This window comes from Pongo pygmaeus, chromosome 9 (assembly GCF_028885625.2).
Source record: "Pongo pygmaeus isolate AG05252 chromosome 9, NHGRI_mPonPyg2-v2.0_pri, whole genome shotgun sequence".
Lineage (NCBI taxonomy): Eukaryota > Metazoa > Chordata > Mammalia > Primates > Hominidae > Pongo > Pongo pygmaeus.
This window is the reverse complement of record NC_072382.2, coordinates 15,196,609-15,215,835: the sequence shown is the minus strand read 5'-3', so window position 1 is coordinate 15,215,835 and position 19,227 is coordinate 15,196,609. Positions and strand designations below refer to the sequence as shown.

General features: G+C 37.7%; 1 protein-coding gene across 1 annotated transcript; it reads left to right on the top strand.

Annotated features, from left to right (window-relative positions):
* Positions 1-9,788: 9,788 nt before the first annotated feature.
* OOSP2 (oocyte secreted protein 2) lies at positions 9,789-19,025 on the top strand. Its single transcript, XM_054440040.2, has 4 exons — positions 9,789-9,943; positions 12,906-13,084; positions 14,112-14,215; positions 16,220-19,025. Exons 1-4 carry the CDS (start codon positions 9,868-9,870, stop codon positions 16,428-16,430), a joined length of 570 nt encoding a protein of 189 aa, XP_054296015.1. The 5' UTR covers positions 9,789-9,867; the 3' UTR covers positions 16,431-19,025.
* Positions 19,026-19,227: the final 202 nt, after the last annotated feature.

The following is a 19,227-nucleotide window of genomic DNA, read 5'->3' as shown; positions in this document are numbered from 1 at the left end:
CACCTTCTCCTCCCTAAAGCATGGGAACAAGTGATACATACTTGTCTGAAAACCAGTTTCATCAATACTGTTGATGTGTCTGTACAAAGATGAGTAGCAACATCTGTTACCAGTTTCACTACATTTTGGAGTTTTGAATAACATATCTATACCATGATATTTACACTTTTTAATGAGTTAATTTTAAGTGAAATTGCCATTCTAGCTCTGAAATCAAGTTCATACATAATAAAGCTTGCCCATACCCAGTGTGTACTTTTCTGAATTAACATTCAGCATTTTTATGATTTAGTTGCTCACTTTAGTTTTACCCATTATGCTTAGTAACCGTGTCTCAGTGAAATATATTTAAGTCTCCCTCTTTTATAATGCACTCAAAAGGAGGATTTTCCCATGAGCCCTTCATCTGTGGCTTTCTATACTGCTTTTTTCTTTTCTGTTTTCTGGTAATGTCTCATGAGGAAACATTGTAAACTTATTTTGACATTGTGCATTTCTTTCCTATTACCTTGATAAAGCAAGAATCTAGAAGAAAATATTTCAATTGCTTTTTGGCCTAATTCTGAAAGGGTTGTAACCATACAGGGCCACAACTACACTGTCACACCACCCTTCCCACCAGCAGTGCTTTGGTGGAGATTTTCTTAGTGAACAAGATCACTTGCTCTTCCTTTTGAGGCTCCTGAATTGAATGGCAAAATGTCGAGTAGGGAGATCCAGCTATGAATCCCAAATAAGAATTCCCGTTGCATGGAGGGTGGCAAAGATAATAGTGCCAAGCACCAGGAGTGGGAGCTCACATATCTAGACCCACTGAATCTATCTTGGAGTTGCCAAGGATGACTTGGCACACACAAGGCACTGGTTGGAACCAGTGTCTTTTTTGTGTGTGTCGGGAAAGAAGGAAAGGTGCAACAAGGAGAAAAGATGAAGCAAAATCAGCATTTGTTGTGTGTACTACTCTCCCATGTAGGTCCCTCCTGATAGCCAATGCAAAGTGGGGGATGCATGCACCCCTCTGGAGCTGTAGACAAAGACCCCGTTACCTTACCACAGGGGGTAGGTATACCTATACCGATACCAGCCAAGTACCATGTGACACCCACACCTTAAGCAATACAAGGAATGTGCCTTGTGTGCCCAGAACAGGGAAATGATTTCTTCTAGTAAAGTACCTGGAACCAAGTGACAACTTGGCTCCCAGCTTCCATATAGCACAGTGTCCCAGGACCAGCGAAATCCCTTAGAGGGACAGCAGGCTCCACAATAGCTGCTTATCCCAACACAAAAGTGCTCAAAACCCAGATCATGCTGATCACAGCTTGGATCCCAGGTGGAAAGACATCTAATTCTTCTCTTAATTTAAATTGCTTGGTATATCTCCGGAAGTGGAGTCTTGTGCCTTTGAGTATACTGTACAAGAGTACAGGTGCCAAACTCATTCCAGGGAGCCTGAACCAGAAAGTGCCACATACATGAGCAGGGATGCATGCACACAAATGATCTTTACTCAAAACAAGGTCAGTCTTCTTCCATAGGGAAAACTGGTAGTTGGGGCAGAACATTCTTATGGCTAGATTTCTTGCTCCTGGGAGGGAGAAAAACTCATGGACACAAGAAAATGTGAAAAAGGTCTCTCTCCACCTCTTTAGACACAATTTATTTTTGCTAAATCTGAAAGTACCTCTCTTTCCCCTCTAGAAGTGGGGATTTTTGTTCTAAGAGATTCCAAAGACATCTAAATTTGAGTCATCTAGAACTGCTAAATAACTTAGCTGAGCTGCTGGGCTTGGTTGACTAACAGGTACCTAACTATGTCAATTTCCTGACCTTCAATCCTCAAGACAGCTGAAGCTGGAGAAGAGCTGGGATTGGTTGAAGGGACTGAATGCTTTTGTTTTTGAAATGAAGATGACAGTAAAATTTTGTCATCTGAATATATGTGATTCTTTTACTATTTTTATTTCTTTCCACCTTGAGTAAAATTAAAGATGCAGCATGACTTGGCTTGACCTTTCATTTTTTTATTTTATTTTTGAGATGGAGTCTCGCTCTGTCACCCAGGCTGGGATTCAATGGGCACGATCTTGGCTTACTGTAACCTCCACCTCCCGGGTTCAAATGATTCTCCCACCTCAGCCTCCTGAGTAGCTGGGATTACAGGCACCCATCATGCCTGGCTAATTTTTGTATGTTTGTAGAGATGGGGTTTCACCATGTTGGCCAGGCTGGTCTTGAACTCCTGACCTCAGGTGATCCACCCACCTCGGCCTCCCAAAGTACTGGGATTACAGGGGTGAGGACACTCGGCCTAATCTTTCATTTTGATAAACCCTAGTAGATTTTTGACTACTCCTGGAAATATAAATCCCAATTAAAGGATATTTTTGGGCTCTTATTAAAAAGTTAAAAAATTACAGATGCTTGCCAAGTTGCAGAGAAAAGGGAACAATTACATACTGCTGGTGGGAATGTAAATTAGCTCAGCATTGTGGAAAGCAGGGTGGCAGTTCCTCCAAGAACTTAGAGCTGCCATTCAACCCAGAAATCCCATTATTGGTTATATATCCAAAGGAATGTAAATCATTCTACCATAAAGACACATGTTTGTCCCAGCACTATTCACAATAGCAAAGCCATGGAATCAATCTAAATGCCCATGAATGGTAGACTGGGTACAGATAATATGGTGCATATACACCATGGAATTCTATACAGCCATAAAAAAGAATGAGACATGTCCTTTGCAACAACATGGTTGGAGCTGGAGGCCATAATCGTATGTGAAGTAATGCAGGAACAGAAAACCTAATACCGCATATTCTCACCTATAAGTAGGAGCCAGACCTTGAGTACACGTGGACACAAATAAGGGAACAACAGACACCGGGGCCTACTTGAGCGATGGAGGGTGGGAGGAGGGAGAGGATAGAACACTACCCATCAGTTACTATGCTTATTACCCGGGTGACTAATCTGTACACCAAGCCCCATGACACGCAGTTTACCTATATAACAAACCTGCACATGTAACCCTGAACCTAAAATTAAAAAATAGCCATCTGTTGCCCTCATTGCAATAGGATACATGCATTTATTTAACAATCACTACAGTAATGAGGCAGGTACTCATTAACTCAACCTAAAAAGTCTCAATGGTGAATTCAATTGACCAAAATCTCTGCATGTCAGAATGAGGTTTTGATCCAGATGCTTTTGGTTTTAGATCTTAATTTTTGACATTTAATGTCTGATACTTTGAAAAATCTTAAGTTTTTAAAATTAACTTTTAATGTAGGTATTCCCTAATTCCAATAATAATGATTTCAGGAATATACAGTGTATCAAAGGGAGATAAGATGGATAACAATCTGTCTTATTTTTGACAAGGATTTGTGCAGCTGTGAAATTGATGAAACAATGTCTCTGGGTTAAAGAATCTTATTAATTTCCTGGAGACATAGTAGTAACAGGCTGACCAGAAAGTTGGTGAAAATTGTTTTTGACTTGAAAGGTTAGAGCCAAGGGTCAAGAGAAGTGGTACAATTGAGGATATATTTTGCAGGATATTAAAACATACAAATGGTTTGGACACAGAGTGTGAGAAACACACTGGAATCAAGCATGTCTTCTGTGATTGGGGGCTATAAGTGGGTGACTTGTGGTGCTACTTAGATGGGAAAGATTTCTTTGGGAGTCAACACTTAATGTTTGTGCAGGCTTAAAAATTTAGCATCTTTTAAGTTTAGCAGTTTTTGTGGTTTTCTTTCTGTCTTGCATTCTTCATCAGTATTCAGACGGGATTTTTGCTAATCACTCCAAAAAAGGCTGGGCTCAAACTTAATGTGGTTAGGGGAGTTAGCAGGTTTTGTCCTCCTTAGTAGTTGTGACAAAATGTAGAATAAAGGCAAACTGAAAGTCAGTTCCATGGGTGCCCTGGTCAGAGAATGGGACAAAGTGGGGCACAGGTAGGTGTCAGATAGGTATGATCAGAGATGGCCTCTACAACTGCTGGCACCCGAATAATCCTAACAAAGGAATTTAGGTAATGCAGTCTTCCCATTCCTTTGCTTCTAGCATATATAGTGTAACCTAGATAGCTACAGAGAAAACTGCTGTAATATTTATTGTTTAATTTTGATAAAGCTAATCAATTATTTCCACATATGCATTCATTATGCTAAGATATGCTTTGGGTAATACAAATAATTATACATGTGGTCTCTGCGAAGAATACTCTGAACAAAGTGTGTACAAAAACTTTAAAATTTCCTTATGCACTTGCTTTATTCTGCATGTGTATTATAGAAAGGTTGTTTTACTTTGGGATAAGGTCACAGTGGTGGTATAGTTTGAGTTGCCCCAAATCTTACACAAACAGACAGTGCAACCAATATATTGAAACAAAGCACACAGACTGTTATCTTTAGAACTTAGTGATCAGGTATCCCTAAAAATTGTAGAACACAATGAATGGGGCCAACCAACTGCCAATATGAGGCCCTCTACAAGGTTTCATGCAAACTCGGGAACAATTACTAATGGGATTCTTTTATTCTTGTTTTTTTTGAATTGGATCAATGAATCCAAATTAGCACATATGACTGCTTTAAGGTTTTTTTTTGAGTAGTAATATCCATCATGCTTGTTGAATTTTTAATCAGTTTAATAATTTGTTAGTTGATTCTCTTTTTTTATAAGTTGATTATCTCAGCTGAAACTAATATTGATATTAACTATTTCAGGCCAGGCACAGTGGCTCACACCTGTAATCCTAGCACTTTGGGAGGCCAAGGCAGGTGGATTGCTTGAGCCCAGGAGTTTGAGACTAGCCTGGGCAACACGGCAAAACCTCATCTCTACAAAAATTAGCCGGGCATGGTGGTGGGTGCCTGTAGTCCCAGCTACTCAGGAGGCTGAGGTAGGAGGATCATCGGAGCCCAGGAGGTCGAGACTGCAGTGAGCCGTGATCGTGCCACTGCACTCCAGCCTGAGTGACAGAGTGAGATCCTGTCTCAAACAAAAAGTAACGATTTCAAATATATAAACTTTTTGTCTCTTGTTGGAGTGCAATAAGTTTTTTTTTCTGCAGTAGCAAAGTTAGAGGCCTTGTTTTGTGCTTAGTTTTAATAGAAATAATTATTCTCAGTATGATGTAACTCTGGGTATATTATTGATATATTAATTCTGGCCAAATTTTTAAAAAATCTTGCTTCTGCAATAGCATCCTTTCTCAGTGATCACTGTTTGTCTTTAGTAGATCCTCTGTGGTTGATATTTCTCTTCTTTTCTAGCTTATTGGGGTTCCTAGGGATTGGATATTGAACTGCTCACCCCATCTATACATATCCACTCCCTTGGAGAGTTTATTCAATCTCATTGTTTTAATTAACATCCGTATGCTGATGGCTTCAAGTTACATCTCTATCCTGGACTTCACCCCTGAAATGTAGACTCAGTTATTCGTTTTCCTCTACAACATATTCACGTGGCTGTTCAAAACACTGTTTAACCAAAGTATGTATAACATGGATGCTCCTATATTCCTTTCCTACTCCAAACCTCCACCTTTAGCCTTCCCTATCAGAATGTCACAAAGATATTCTGTCCTACGTATTTCTCTTAAAAAATTACAGTCTTGCCTTTCACATTTAGATGTGTAATGTAATAGTTTTAATTTTATTTTTAATAAGATCTATATAACATAAAATTTACCATCTTAACCATTTTAAGGGCACAATTCAGTAGTGTTTAGTACATTTATATTGTCGTGTAACAGAACTCTTCATGTGTACCTTGTGAACAGAACTCTTCATCTTGTAAAACTGTAACTCTGTAGCCATTAAACAACTTTGCAGCCACAATGCAATAATGCTGGCTGCTTAGACTTTAAAATTTTTTTAATTTTTGCAGGTATATAGTAGGTGTATATATTTATTGGGTCCCTGAGATAGTTTGATACAGGCATGCAGTGCATAACAGTCACATCATGGAGAATGGGATATCCATCTCCTCAAGCAGGTATCCTTTGCATTATGAAGAATCTGATTACACTCTTCATTATTTGAAAATGTACAATTAAGTTATTACTGACTGTAATCACCCTGTTGTGCTATCAAATAGTCTTATCCTATTTTTTTTGTACCTGTTAACCATCTCTGTCTCCCCTGTACTACTTTTCCCAGCCTCTGGTAACCATCCTTCTACTCTCTATGTCCATGAGTTCAGTTGTTTTGATTTTTAGATCCCACAAATAAGTGAGACCACGTGATGTTTGTCTGTCTATGCCTGGCTTATTTCATTTAGCATAATGGCCTCTAGCTCCATCCCCGTTGTTGCAAAAGACAGGATCTCACACTTTTTATTGCTGAATAGCACTTCATAGTTTATATGTACCACATTTTCTTTATCCATTCATCTGTTGATGGACACTTAGGTTGTTTCCAAATCTTAGCTATTGTTAACAGTTCTGCAACAAACATAGGAGTGTAGACATCTCTTCAATATACTGATTTCCTTTCTTTTGGGTATATATGCTGCTCAGAATTTTTGATGTCAGGACTCCTTTAGACTGTTAAAAATATTGAATTACAAAGAGCTTTTATTTATATGGCCTTTATCCATCCATATTACCACATTAGAAATTAAAACTGAGTTAAAAATATTTATTAAATAATTAAAATAACTAATAAACCCAACAGGTGTTAACATAAAATAGTGAACATTTAGTGAAAAAATACTGTTTTCCAAAAAAAGAGTGACATCATTTTATATTCCCATTTTTGCAAGTCTCTTGTCTGGCTAACTAGAAGACAATTGGATTATCATATCTGCTTCTGCATTCGGTCTTTGTAATATGTCACTTTGGTTAAAGTACATAAAGAAAACCCCGCCTCACACAGATACGTGGTTGGAAAAAAGAAGAGTATTTTAAAAGCCTTTTCAGATAATTGTAGCTATTTTTTTTTTTTTTTGATAGTGCACCAAAACTTGCCAAGGGGCAGGATCTTCGAGGTTTTTTTGCAACATGGGATCTGAAAATATATCAATAAACTCTTCATACTTATTCCCATTAAAATCCACTGGTCCCTCTTGTACTTTGCCCGTGGATGTTTCTGTAACATCATGTGCAGATAATTTGGAAAATTTTAGCTCAGAGTTATGCAGATGTTTTAAATGATGACATTTTATTATGCAATACAAGAAATCATAGTTAAGATATCACCAGTGAGCTTCCAAGCTCATAGCAGAGAATACAACTTTTTCAAAATGCGAATTTTTCCTTTAGGCTTGAATTTTATCACTGTTTAATTGCTGTTAGTTGTTTTATTTGAAGTGACAAGCTTACATCATTCAATTTCAAAAAATGTCAAATACCCACGGGCAAATAATCATTGTCTGTCTGATAGTCATTCTTCAAGTAAAGATGGTGTTCCATGTAACAAGTGGCTACTTCAGCTCACAGCTCCAATAACTGCACAGATTTTCCTTGAGACACTCTTCATACTTTGATACGCAGCAGAAGTGTATTATGCATACTTTCTATTTGATCACTCTGAATAGTAAAAAGGCATGCATTCAAGGTTTGGCATTTAATAAAACAGATACTTTTTACTGCTTCAAGACAAGTGAAACTGCCTTTTTCCCTTTACTGTGAGTGTATGGGAGTGAAGAATACAATGATGACTAACAAACTAACACATTCTTTTTTTTTTTTTATACTTTAAGTTTTAGGGTACGTGTGCACAATGTGCAGGCTAGCCACACATGTATACATGTGCCATGCTGGTGTGCTGCACCCATCAACTCGTCATTCAGCATTAGGTATATCTCCTAATGCTATCCCTCCCCCCTCCCCCCACCCCACAACAGTCCCCAGAGTGTAATGTTCCCGTTCCTGTGTCCATGTGTTCTCATTGTTCGATTCCCAAAAAACAAACTAACACATTCTTATGCCACTACCTTGATTGGTGCTCAAGAGGCAGCAGTGTTTCCCACCACTGTTTTTGCATACCTGTGCAAATGTCGACATTGTGAAAAAGAAAATGTGTTATTGTTATTGTGAAAATAGATTTGATCCCATGGACCCCTCCATCATCTAAGGTCCAATTACTGAGAACCACTCTAGTAGAAGAATGTCCTTATTTGTTGGATATCTACTTCAAAATATTTAGAGTCAAGGGAACATCTTACCAGCAACCTGCTCTCAGAAGGTCCAGGAAAAATAAAGCTTTTTTGTACTATAGTTGCAACATTTCCCTAAGTTATAAATTGTTTAAAAATATTTGTTTTATCTCTGCTTTATCTCCATCTATTTTACATTAAAGTTATATTTAAATTCCATTACTCTTTCACAGTAAAATTCTGTATTAAAATTGGAATTTTTGGAAAATGAAGTTTGTTCATTTTGCGGCTTTGAGTAATCCTTGAAACATTGCATAAAATCCTGTTACTAACTGTGCTTCAAGATACAGGAAATAGTCATATATTAGATATTTTTTGTACACTATTAACTTGAGCAAGACTGTTTACATTTGCTATGTCTTATTCACAATAAGTTTAGAGAGAATATATCTCCTTTTTACAGAATATGAACAGGAGCCTTAGCTTGTTTAACTAACTTTCTCAAACTTAAATACAAGAAACTGGCCAATGATTCCTTTTGGAACAATATTAGATGTTTACATAGGCAAGATTTAAAAGCTGCATATGAAGTTAACAAATTTTAGATCCCGAAAATGTTCATAACATCAGAAAAAATGTTTAAAAAAATGAAAGATGAAAAAATAACATGTAGACTTACCCTTCTCTTTCTCTAATACTCTTTCCCCATTGGTGGTTGGTGACTGGATTCTCCAGGCTTTCCTGATGCAGAGCACTGTGTGGGTCACATCTTTGGGGATCTCACTGTCCACAAGAGAATGTAATGTCAGAAATAGAAGTCCTTCTTAAACGCATAGGGAAGCTCTGTGCATGTAGTAATTTGACAGTAGATTGTAACATTGAAAATATAATTCAGATATGACTAAAAACAATAATAGGCATTTAATTCAGCCTCTTTGAATTTTATTTACTGTTAGCCTTTGATTTTCAATTACCCTTAAAACCACGCAGTCACATTCAGGCCGTGACTAACATTTAAAAAAAATACAATAAAAATCTTTGGCTGGAACTTTTATTCTACTTGAGTATTGAAATGAATTATACATATAAAGTTATTATACATATAAAGTTATGTGTATATATATGCATATAAAATATTCTCGTGTCTCAGGTTTGAAATGACTAAAGTTACCAACACCTTAATTTAGAAAGAATCAACAGAGATGGATTTGTCAACTTTCCTAATACCAGTAGACTTGGCTTTCCTTTGGGTGCCTGTCCCCTCCTAGAGATTTATGTTCCTGGTCAAGTCACTTTATCGTTTCTGCTTTGCTTCTTCCAGCCAAACCCATAGAAATGAAGAAATAATAGTCTTTTGATTTCAAGTATGAAAGGTCTAGGCTGTTCTCATATTAGATGGAAACTTACAACACCTGAACGTTAGCTAGTAAGAACAGTTTCCTGTAATTTAGTATTTACTGGAAGCATTGTGTGCCATGCCATCCTCCTGATGTTTGTAACAGGCCTTGTACAGACTGTTGTCAAATAACACTTTTTTCTTGATATGTCTCTTTGAGCTTCAGTGTTTGGATAATCAAGAGAGTCTCAGCCTTTAGGTAGTTGACACTGTGATAAGTGCATCCTGTGAACTACCCAAATAAGGAGGAAAACAACGCAGCTGAGCATGGGATGCCATATAAAAATCACTTCAACCAGTCGCCACTCCTTGTTTCCTGAGTCGTCCTGTGCTGGAGGTCTGCCCAAATGAAGGTCTTCATGGCTTTAGAAGTCTTGATGCTCCTCGCTGTCTTGATTTGGACTGGTGCTGAGAACCTCCATGGTAAATAACAAGTTTTAGAGAATGCTTCCTTGAAGGAGTTAATCATAATGATCGCTTTCCATGCAGGTGTTTTACTCCCTGAAGAAATCTGATCTTATTCTAACTGGCTAGAAGAAGAAGCGCTTTCGGGCCAAGTAGACTTGTGTCAATATACGGAGGATACATTTTCTCTTTCTGCCTAAATGTCCCAGTTCTCAGGCTTTTATTTCTCTCTCTCTCTGTTTTGGTCTTCTCTCTATCTTGAGACTCATTTGCAGAGGTTCTTCAGGAATAGTCCTTGGCTCTCTTTCAGTCTAACGTTTCAAACCCACTGCCAATTACTGGTGTTTGATTGTATCAAGTTGTAAGATATTCAGTTGCATCTTAGCTGATCTTCCTGCTTCCAGACTCATATTTTTGCTTGATGCTGATATTATTGCTGTTTTGTTCCCTTAAAAAGACTGCTCTGAACTTCACCCATGTTAAACTCATCAACGGTTCTGCAAAGTTAATAGGAGAAAGCTAAGTCAGCGCCTTGCTGTCTACAAGTTGATTCCAATGTATCTTTTCTGTTTTGCCTGGAATCCAAATGCTTGCCAGCTCCAAGGCCTGACTAAATGTAATCTTCTGTAAAGTAGCATTTCAAAATTACTTTTTATGTTCTTTATGGTTTCTTTTTGTAGACTTTTTTTTTGTTAATTTGAAATGGGGTTTTTCTTTGAAACTGATACGTCAATTTCTTATCCATTTGGGCTGTAATACCTTTGGAAGCAAAGACCACATATAGCTCCTGATATTTTTCCATTTTACCTCAGATGAATTTTAAGAATGCCTAGATCAGTGCAGCTCACCATGTAACAGTTAACAGTTAATTATTGAAATGAACAGCACATGGAGAGAAAGAGCCACCGTGAATTCTGGCTGTCTAGGGTGGGTAGGGTGTTTAGGCCCTAACTGTCTTTCAGGAAGCCTGAGTAAAGGAAGATTCTGCTGCAGTGAAAGTATCTATGTGTGTTTCTCAGGCTTTTCTCAGCTATTTGATAGAATGTCAAACTAAAACTCGAGTTTCTGGCCGGGCACGGTGGCTGACACCTGTAATCCCAGCACTTTGGGAAGCCGAGACGGGTGGATCACCAGAGGTCAGGAGGAGTTCAAGACCAGCTTGGCCAACATGGTGAAACCTCTCTCTACTAAAAATACAAAAAGTAGCCTGGTGTGGTGGTGGGCGCCTGTAATCCCAGCTACACGGGAGGCTCAGGTAGGAGAATCACTTGAACCCGGGAGGCAGAGCTTGCAGTGAGCTGAGATCACACCACTATACTCCAGCCTGGGTGACAGAGCGAGACTCTGTCTCAAAAAAAAAAAAAAAAAAGCAAAACTCCGTCTCAAAAACAAACAGGCTGGGTACACGGTGGCTCACGCCTGTAATCCCAGCACTTTGGGAGCCCAAGGTGGGCGGATCACGAGGTCAGCCAGGCGTGGTGGCGGGTGCCTATAGCCTGTAACCCCAGCTACTCGGGAGGCTGAGGCAGGAGAATGGCATGAACCTGGGAGGCGGAGCTTGCAGTGAGCAGAGATAGCGCCACTGCACTCCATCCTGGGCGACAGAGCGAGACTCCGTCTCAAAAAAAAAAAAAAAAAAAACCCCAAAAACTTGACTTCCTAATGTTAGTGTGAAAAAAATGCAGTGAAATCATAAGTATGGGCTTTCTGTGTGTCATGTCCACTTCTCCTTTCCATCCATCTTTAATCTTAGCTGCTGGAATTTATTTTCCTTTAGGAAGGACCTTCCTGATCATCTTTCCTAGGTGATGTGAGAACAGTATTTCAAACACGTAGAGAGACGTGATTTAAAGGTTATGATCACTAATGCAGGACATTTGCCTCCTCTACTCCTTTTCTGAAATGCGCATTGTCTTACCTTGTTGATGATGATTTCTTTCTAAAGGTGGGACTTCCAAGCTCCAGTGGTGGTGGAGTCCTCTGTGGCCACTTGCTCATTAATAATTTAAATATGTACTTTTTAATGCTGAAGAGGCTCAGTTCCTCCAAATGAATCTATTGCAAATAATGATTATTATTGACTTACTGACGATTTAAATATAGAGGATAAAGATGGGTTTTACAACAAAACATGCATGGAGCTAACATCCCAAATAAAGAGCTTTCTCTCTCTTTTTCCTTTTATGGCTGAGATTGTTTCTGGTTCTGGCTGCTCTAGATAAGAATTCTACTGTTCTAGAACCACCCTTCCTCCTCTTTCTCTTTCCAAAAAGTATACTGGGATGATATCGCTTTTATTCTAACACATTGCAATTCACTTCTGCCCCTTATGTTTTGTCCTAAATATATCACCCTCCACGGAATATTTAGGAAAAATTAAGGGGCTATACAGTTATGGTTTTTCTTTTTCTTTCTTATTTTTTGTTTCTTTTTTTTTCTTTGGAGTCTCGCTCTGTCACCCAGGCTGGAGTGCAGTGGGGCCATCTCGGTTCACTGCAAGCCCCGCCTCCCGGGTTCATGCCGTTCTCCTGCCTCAGCCTCCCGAGTAGCTGGGACTACAGGCGCCCGCCACCACACCCGGCTAATTTTTTGTATTTTTAGTACAGACGGGGTTTCACCGTGTTAGCCAGGATGGTCTCGGTCTCCTGACCTCGTAATGCGCCTGCCTCGGCCTCCCAAAGGGCTGGGATTACAGGCGTCAGCCACCGCGCCCGGCCCATTTATGCTTTTTCTTATTCTTGCATGTTGATCCTCCCACCTCTCCCATGAAATTACTGAAATCTAGTTACTTGGGGGCATAATTAGTTAGGTATTTTGGAAAATAATTTTAATAATGTTTGTAAGAAAACCTTTAAGCCATGGTTACCCTTGCCAGAGAAATAAATGCCTTTTATTTATCACAAAGGGCAGAGTTGACTTCTTTGAACACTTTCTTAAGACAGACACACTTCTGATGCTTTTCGTATGGTTCTTTCCACAGTGAAAATAAATTGCTCTCTGGACTGGTTGATGGTCTCAGTTATCCCACTTGCAGAAAGCAGAAATCTGTATATATTTGCGGATGAATTACATCTGGGAATGGGCTGCCCTGCAAATCGGATACATACATATGTATATGAGTTTATATATCTTGTTCATGATTGTGGCATCAGGACAAAGGTGAGAACAGTGATTGTTTGTAAAAAAAAATACTACATGTTTTGTCAGACTTTTATGCCTAGTATTAAAATTGTCTTTTAAAAAAATAATCTTTGCTTCTCATTGTAGTAATTTATGGGCAGAGGACAATGGAATTTATCATTATTTCTCATTGAATATTGGGTCATTCTGTGTGCACAGGACCATAGATCACAGATTTATAAATTGGCTAGGGATATGATTCTAAGTTGCCCTTAGGCTACTATTATTTTTTTTAAATATTAGCAGACTGCTTTAAATTTTGTGTGATTCTTCTAATGTGGAAGGTCACCAATCTTGGGAAGCTCCATCATGTTCAATGTTAGGTCAGTTGAAATCTATCCATGTTCCGTGAAGATTTGTGTCAATATATAGTGGATTTTCATTGAAATGAAATCTCTTGTTTGTCATTCAGCTAGGCACAAATCCTAAATTGCGTTGTTATCCTGGGATATTATCTTCTCATAGATTCCCAAATTTAAACAATTTATATTCACACTACACAAATATTTTGGGCCAGTGACCAATGATAATAACAATCATTTTTGAATAAAGTATTTTATTTTAGAAATTAGGAACTTGGAGCTTCAGAAGGTGCTTTACCAATTTTTCCAGGGATGCACCGCTTGGTGGTGGTAGTTTAGATGCCAAACCAGGATGAATACTCTCCAAAGCCTGTGCTTTAAACCACTCTGTTATTTGACTTACAAATCACCTTTCTCAAAAGAACTGTTGGAAACCTTTTCATTAATGAATCATAAAGATGGCTGTAAGTGGAAGTTTAAATTTGCTGCAATGAATTAAGATTGTTTTGCCCCCAGGCATTTTAAATTCACTCTTAGGGATAACACTCCTCTTCTGTCCCAGTGACTTGTCATATCTTTATTTATATTTAAGAATGACAGTAACCATTTTTGAGATCATGAATGTTTTTTACAACCTATTCAAGTGTGTGTATTCCTCCTCTGTTACTCCAAATATCTTCCACTGAAACTTTGTGCTCTCCTAGGTAGTTTCTGAGGAAACTCTCCTTTTTCAAACCGAGCTGTACTTTACCCCAAGGAATATAGATCATGACCCTGAGGAAATCCATTTGGAGTGTTCCGCCTCTAGGTAAGTCCAGCAGATCTGATTCCTTTGGAATGTTTTAGCTTTACCTTTGTTTATGAGAAGCTTCTGCAGAAACATAGATTTTAGAGAATATAACATGATTCACCCATAATTGTAAACAAACCCCAAATTAGTATTTACACAAATGTTTTAATGAATACTTTAAAATATTTTAATATTTTGAATGTAATGTTTATTTTAGAATAAAAACATATAGATTTATAATGGTCCTAACAGACAATCTAGTATAACCACGTTATTTTGTAATAACTCAACTACAAAGCAGAGTCATTAAATACTCAGTCACCTTTAGTAAGTGATAGAATTAAGCACTGATATTATCTTTCAATGTTTTGTCTTTTATAATATTTTTTCTGATACATTTTATTGCTCAATTTCGTCTTATAAGAGTAAGTGGCTAAAAACATAAGAAAATCAATCCTTCATTTAATACTAGCTCATGGAGAATACATGAAGGGAGGGCTTATCAGCCTAATTATTAAATGTACTTTGCTTGCAATTTTGTGGAACTGAGATATTGAATCCCAAGAGCATCACGTGAACTTTGAGACTAAGTGGAAAGGTATCCTGATACACTTTTTTTTTTTTTGCCATGCCATTGAAATATTTATGTTAAGTTTTATAAATCTGAGGGATGAATCTTGGAAACTATCTCAAAACCACAGGAAAATTTTTATCCTTGCTTAATATGTGAAAATAGTTGACATCAAAATAAGAATTTAGAGCTCAGCCAATGTGCAATGTCTTTTAATGTGATTATAGTACTTTTTTTCAGGGAGATGCAGAATTTTTTTTTTAATTTTGGTAAAATCTACATAATCTAATATACCATTTTAAGTGTACAGTTCAGTGGCATTAAGTCCATTCACATTATTAATACTTTTACTCTTCCCTTTAACTTATTTTCATAAAGGCTGAGGGGTTTAGTGATATTCAGGAAAGTAGCTGAACTCTAAATAGAAACCACCCCTTGATTCTCTGTCTCTTTCTCTGTCTCTGTCCCTGTCTGTCCCTGTCTTTCTGGTCTGTCCCTGTCTCTCTGTCTCTCTGGTCTGTCTGTCTCTGTCTCTCTGTTTGTCTCTGTCTCTCTCTCTGTCTCTGTCTCTTTCTGTCTCTCTCTCTGTCTCTCTCTGTCTCTGTCCCTGTCTGTCCCTGTCTCTCTGGTCTGTCCCTGTCTCTCTGGCCTGTCTCTCTGTCTCTCTGGTCTGTCTCTCTGGTCTGTCTCTCTGTCTCTCGCTCTGCCTCTCTCTCGGTCTCTCTCTCTCTCTCTCTCTCCCTGTCTCTCTCCATCTCCATCTCTTTGTCTCCGTCTATCTTTCCCACACATACATATGTTTTCAATTCTATGAACTACTCAAAGCTTGGAGCAACACAGAGTTCTGATCTAATGCCCCAGAACTACTGCCTTTCCGTAGGCTGCCAGAGTAATCATGATAAATAGATATTCCTATTTTGATAGTAACTACTATGTTGCTTGAAGCCTACTTTCCTTACAAAAAAAATGAAGACTTGGCCAACAAGTTGTCTGTTTAGGTTTTGGGTGCATGAATTTTAATGTCGTAGTCTCTCTCATATTCACTTACTCACATTAACATATAGAACTTTGCCACCACCACAGTGGGCCAGATTAAGATTTTGGTGGCTTTTTCTTACTGTTCTTGGGATCCATTTGGCTGAGTCTGTTTTGCTGCGTACATTGGTACTCTTCTAATGCAAGCATCACAAATTATCTAAGACCATTCATCTTTCTACTCAGTGTTTGATGCAGAAATCATGGGGAGACTATCTGGAATTAGTTATTCTGTAAGCCTATCTGCTCAAATCCTGTACCAAGAGTCCACGAGGATCTAGAAGGCATAGTATGCTGGCTCTATGCCATACTCCTGAATGACTATTCTGAAAATGATCATGATATTAAACAGTGGTAAAACTGACTTGATCCCAAGCGTGCCAACACTATCTGCTTTCTGCTTCCCTTTTCTTTAGGAAATCAGTGTGGCTTACACCAGTTTCTACTGAGAATGAAATAAAATTGGATCCTAGTCCTTTTATTGCTGACTTTCAGACAACAGCAGAAGAGCTAGGATTATTATCTTCTAGTCAAACTTGCTCTGAGCTAAAGGAGAAATGGAAACTTGAAGCTGGTATTATGTATTTTGCAGGAAAACAGTTTCATTTTTTCATAGCAAAAATATAGTTGGTGTATATCTCTCCTTAAGTCTCTGGTTTCTAAAAACCCTACTTCAGTAAAGGTCCTGATTAGTTGGTTAGTGAATGTGTTATTTCTAAATATTTGTATTCAGTAGGGGTATGGCTGATTAATTTAACGTTAACTATTAGGTAATTCATATTATACATTTAAGTTCTTTCTGTTCTGTGTAGAAGGTTCAGAAATATGTCTTCAAAGACAATGACTTGATCTAATTGATAAGAACCTCCAATAAATATGTTCTAATATTTTTCAGGAAGGATAAAGAATAGAGAGAGACATATAAATGTACAAGAGGCAAAACTTTGAGCATAGTGTAAAATTTAACATATTAACTCTCACGAAAGGCGAAATCCTTTTATGTGCAGGTACTTTAATTCATGTAGACTTTCTTATTAATCAGTAAAGTTGAATCCTAACAATAATGCCATGTGACAACCTATTTAGATTATTCCAGAATTAAATTCAATTTATTTTCTAGAGCTCAAGTAACCAATACCTTAACTGAAATTTGATGTTAGGTTTCCCTTGTTCCTCCGAATGGTTCTTCCACACTCAAAATAGTTGAATGGTTGAGTTGGTTAAGCAAAGAGTTATCCTGCCACCTAAGAGCATTCATTAAATGATTATTTATTAACACCTACTTTATACTGTCTTCCTTTCTTTAAACAGGGAGTCTAAATATGTAATATATCAAAAAGTACTTCTGATTTGGTAGATTTCTTATATCAAGGGTGAGAATTGAACTGTGCCATTGGCTATTCAATAGCTTATTGAATGTATGTTTTGGATGCTACATCCTCCTGGAAGCAAATTTTGCCAAGATACTGTTTATTATTATTTTTAATCAAAGTGATCCTATTCCATTTTCAATTAAATGCCATCTATAGCTGTTTACTTGTCAAATAAAGAATTTGACCCTGTCATAGTGAACATCTGTCTTTACCAGTTAATATGCAGCTAAGAGGTAATACTTCAATGGGACTTCCTAAGGGTCAGAATATGGTACAAGTACATTGCAATAAATTATTTAATCTTCTTAAAGAGTGAAATATATCACGATTATCCCAATTTTACAGATAAGCAAACAAACAGAGGTTAAATCATTTGCCTGAGTCACATAACTTGTTGGTGTTGGTTCAAGATTTAAAATCGGGCAATCTGCCTTTAGATCTGTCTCTATGCTCTCTCTTTGTATATTAGCCACTATACTCTACTGCTTGGAATCATCTTAAGTTGCTGAACTTTAGTTCTCTAGAAAACAATTGCTATTCAAGCAGTTATACAACTCTCAATAAAACTTAAAGTTGAGCAATAGTGTTTCTCTTGAATATAGAAGTAAAATTATTTTATATAAACCGATTTGAGAGAATATTGGGCAGGTGAATGGTTGCTGAAAACAAAGTAAATTATTGAGTGTGAGATAATACATATGTACAAGATAGAGTGATGTGGCTGGATTTTAGAAGGGTGGCTCTAAAACCTCTTCATTTTTTTCTTTTTTTAAAAAATTATGATTTACACATAATAGTATCTATCAGTGATGTTTCAATACATATATAAATCACGTAATGAGTACTTAGCATATCTGTCACCTTAAACATTATTTCTTTTAATGAGAACATTCAAAAACTTCTCTTCTAGCCATTTTGAAATATGCAATACATTATTCCTAACTTTCATCATCCTACTATGCAGTAAAACACCAGAACTTATTCCTCCTAACTTTAGCTTTGTTGACCAATCCCTCGGCATCCCTCCTCCTCCCCTCCCCTCCCCTCCCCGCCCCTCCTCATCTTCTGGTAACCACTATTCTACTTATTCCACATATGAGTGAGATCATGTGGTACTTCACTTTAGTCAGATAGCTACTATAAAAAATCAAAAGATAAGTGTTGGCAAAGATGTAGAAAAGAAGGAATCCTTACATACTGTTGGTGGGAACGTAAGTTAGTACAACCACTATGGAAAACTTTATGGAGGTTCCTCAAAAAATTAAAAATAGAACTATCGTATGCTCCAGCAATCCCATTATTGGGTATATATCTAAAGGAAATGAAATCAGTATGTCAAAGAGACATCTGTTCTCCCATGTCCACTGCAGCACTCTTCGCAATGGCCAAGATATGGAGTCAACCCAAGCATCCAGCAACAAACAAAATGTGGTGTACATATACAAGGAGTACTACCATTTAGCCCTTAAAAAGGATAAAATCCTGCCATTTCATTTTTTAGGTGATGCCAGTTAGGCTCAGAAAGAGGAAGTAATTTGTCTTAAATTCACATAAACATTTAAGAATGAAGCCAGGCTGGGCGCGGTGGCTCATGCCTGTAATCCCAGCACTTTGGTAAACCGAGGCGGGTGGCTCACCCTGAGGTCAGGAGTTTAAGACCCGTCTGGCTAACACGGTGAAACCCCGACTCTACTAAAAATACAAAAATTAGCTGGGCATGGTGGTGGGCACCTGTAATCCCAGCTATTTGGGAGGCAAAGGCAGGAGAATCGCTTAAATCCGGGAGGCGCATGTTGTAGTGAGCCAAGATCCCACCATTGTACTCCAGTCTGGGTGACAAGCAAAACTCCATCTCAAAAAAAAAAAAAAAAAAAAAGCCAGAATAAATATAATTCCATTCTTCATTTCACAAATTCTCCTACCTTCTTTAATTGTGATGGATTCAGTTATTTCTATTATATCTGTACATATTAGTTTAAAACATTTGAAAGTGCTTATTTTATGTGGTCGAGTCAAAGCTCAATTTGGCTTCTCTCTTTTCCTCCTAAGTA

Coding starts and splice junctions, on each gene's coding strand:
- OOSP2 (XM_054440040.2), top strand. CDS start 9,868: ATGAAGGTCTTCATGGCTTTAGAAGTCTTGATGCTCCTCGCTGTCTTG. Junction 9,944..12,905: donor TGGTGCTGAGAACCTCCATG/GTAAATAACAAG, acceptor TTCTTTCCACAG/TGAAAATAAATTGCTCTCTG. Junction 14,216..16,219: donor TTGGAGTGTTCCGCCTCTAG/GTAAGTCCAGCA, acceptor CCTTTTCTTTAG/GAAATCAGTGTGGCTTACAC.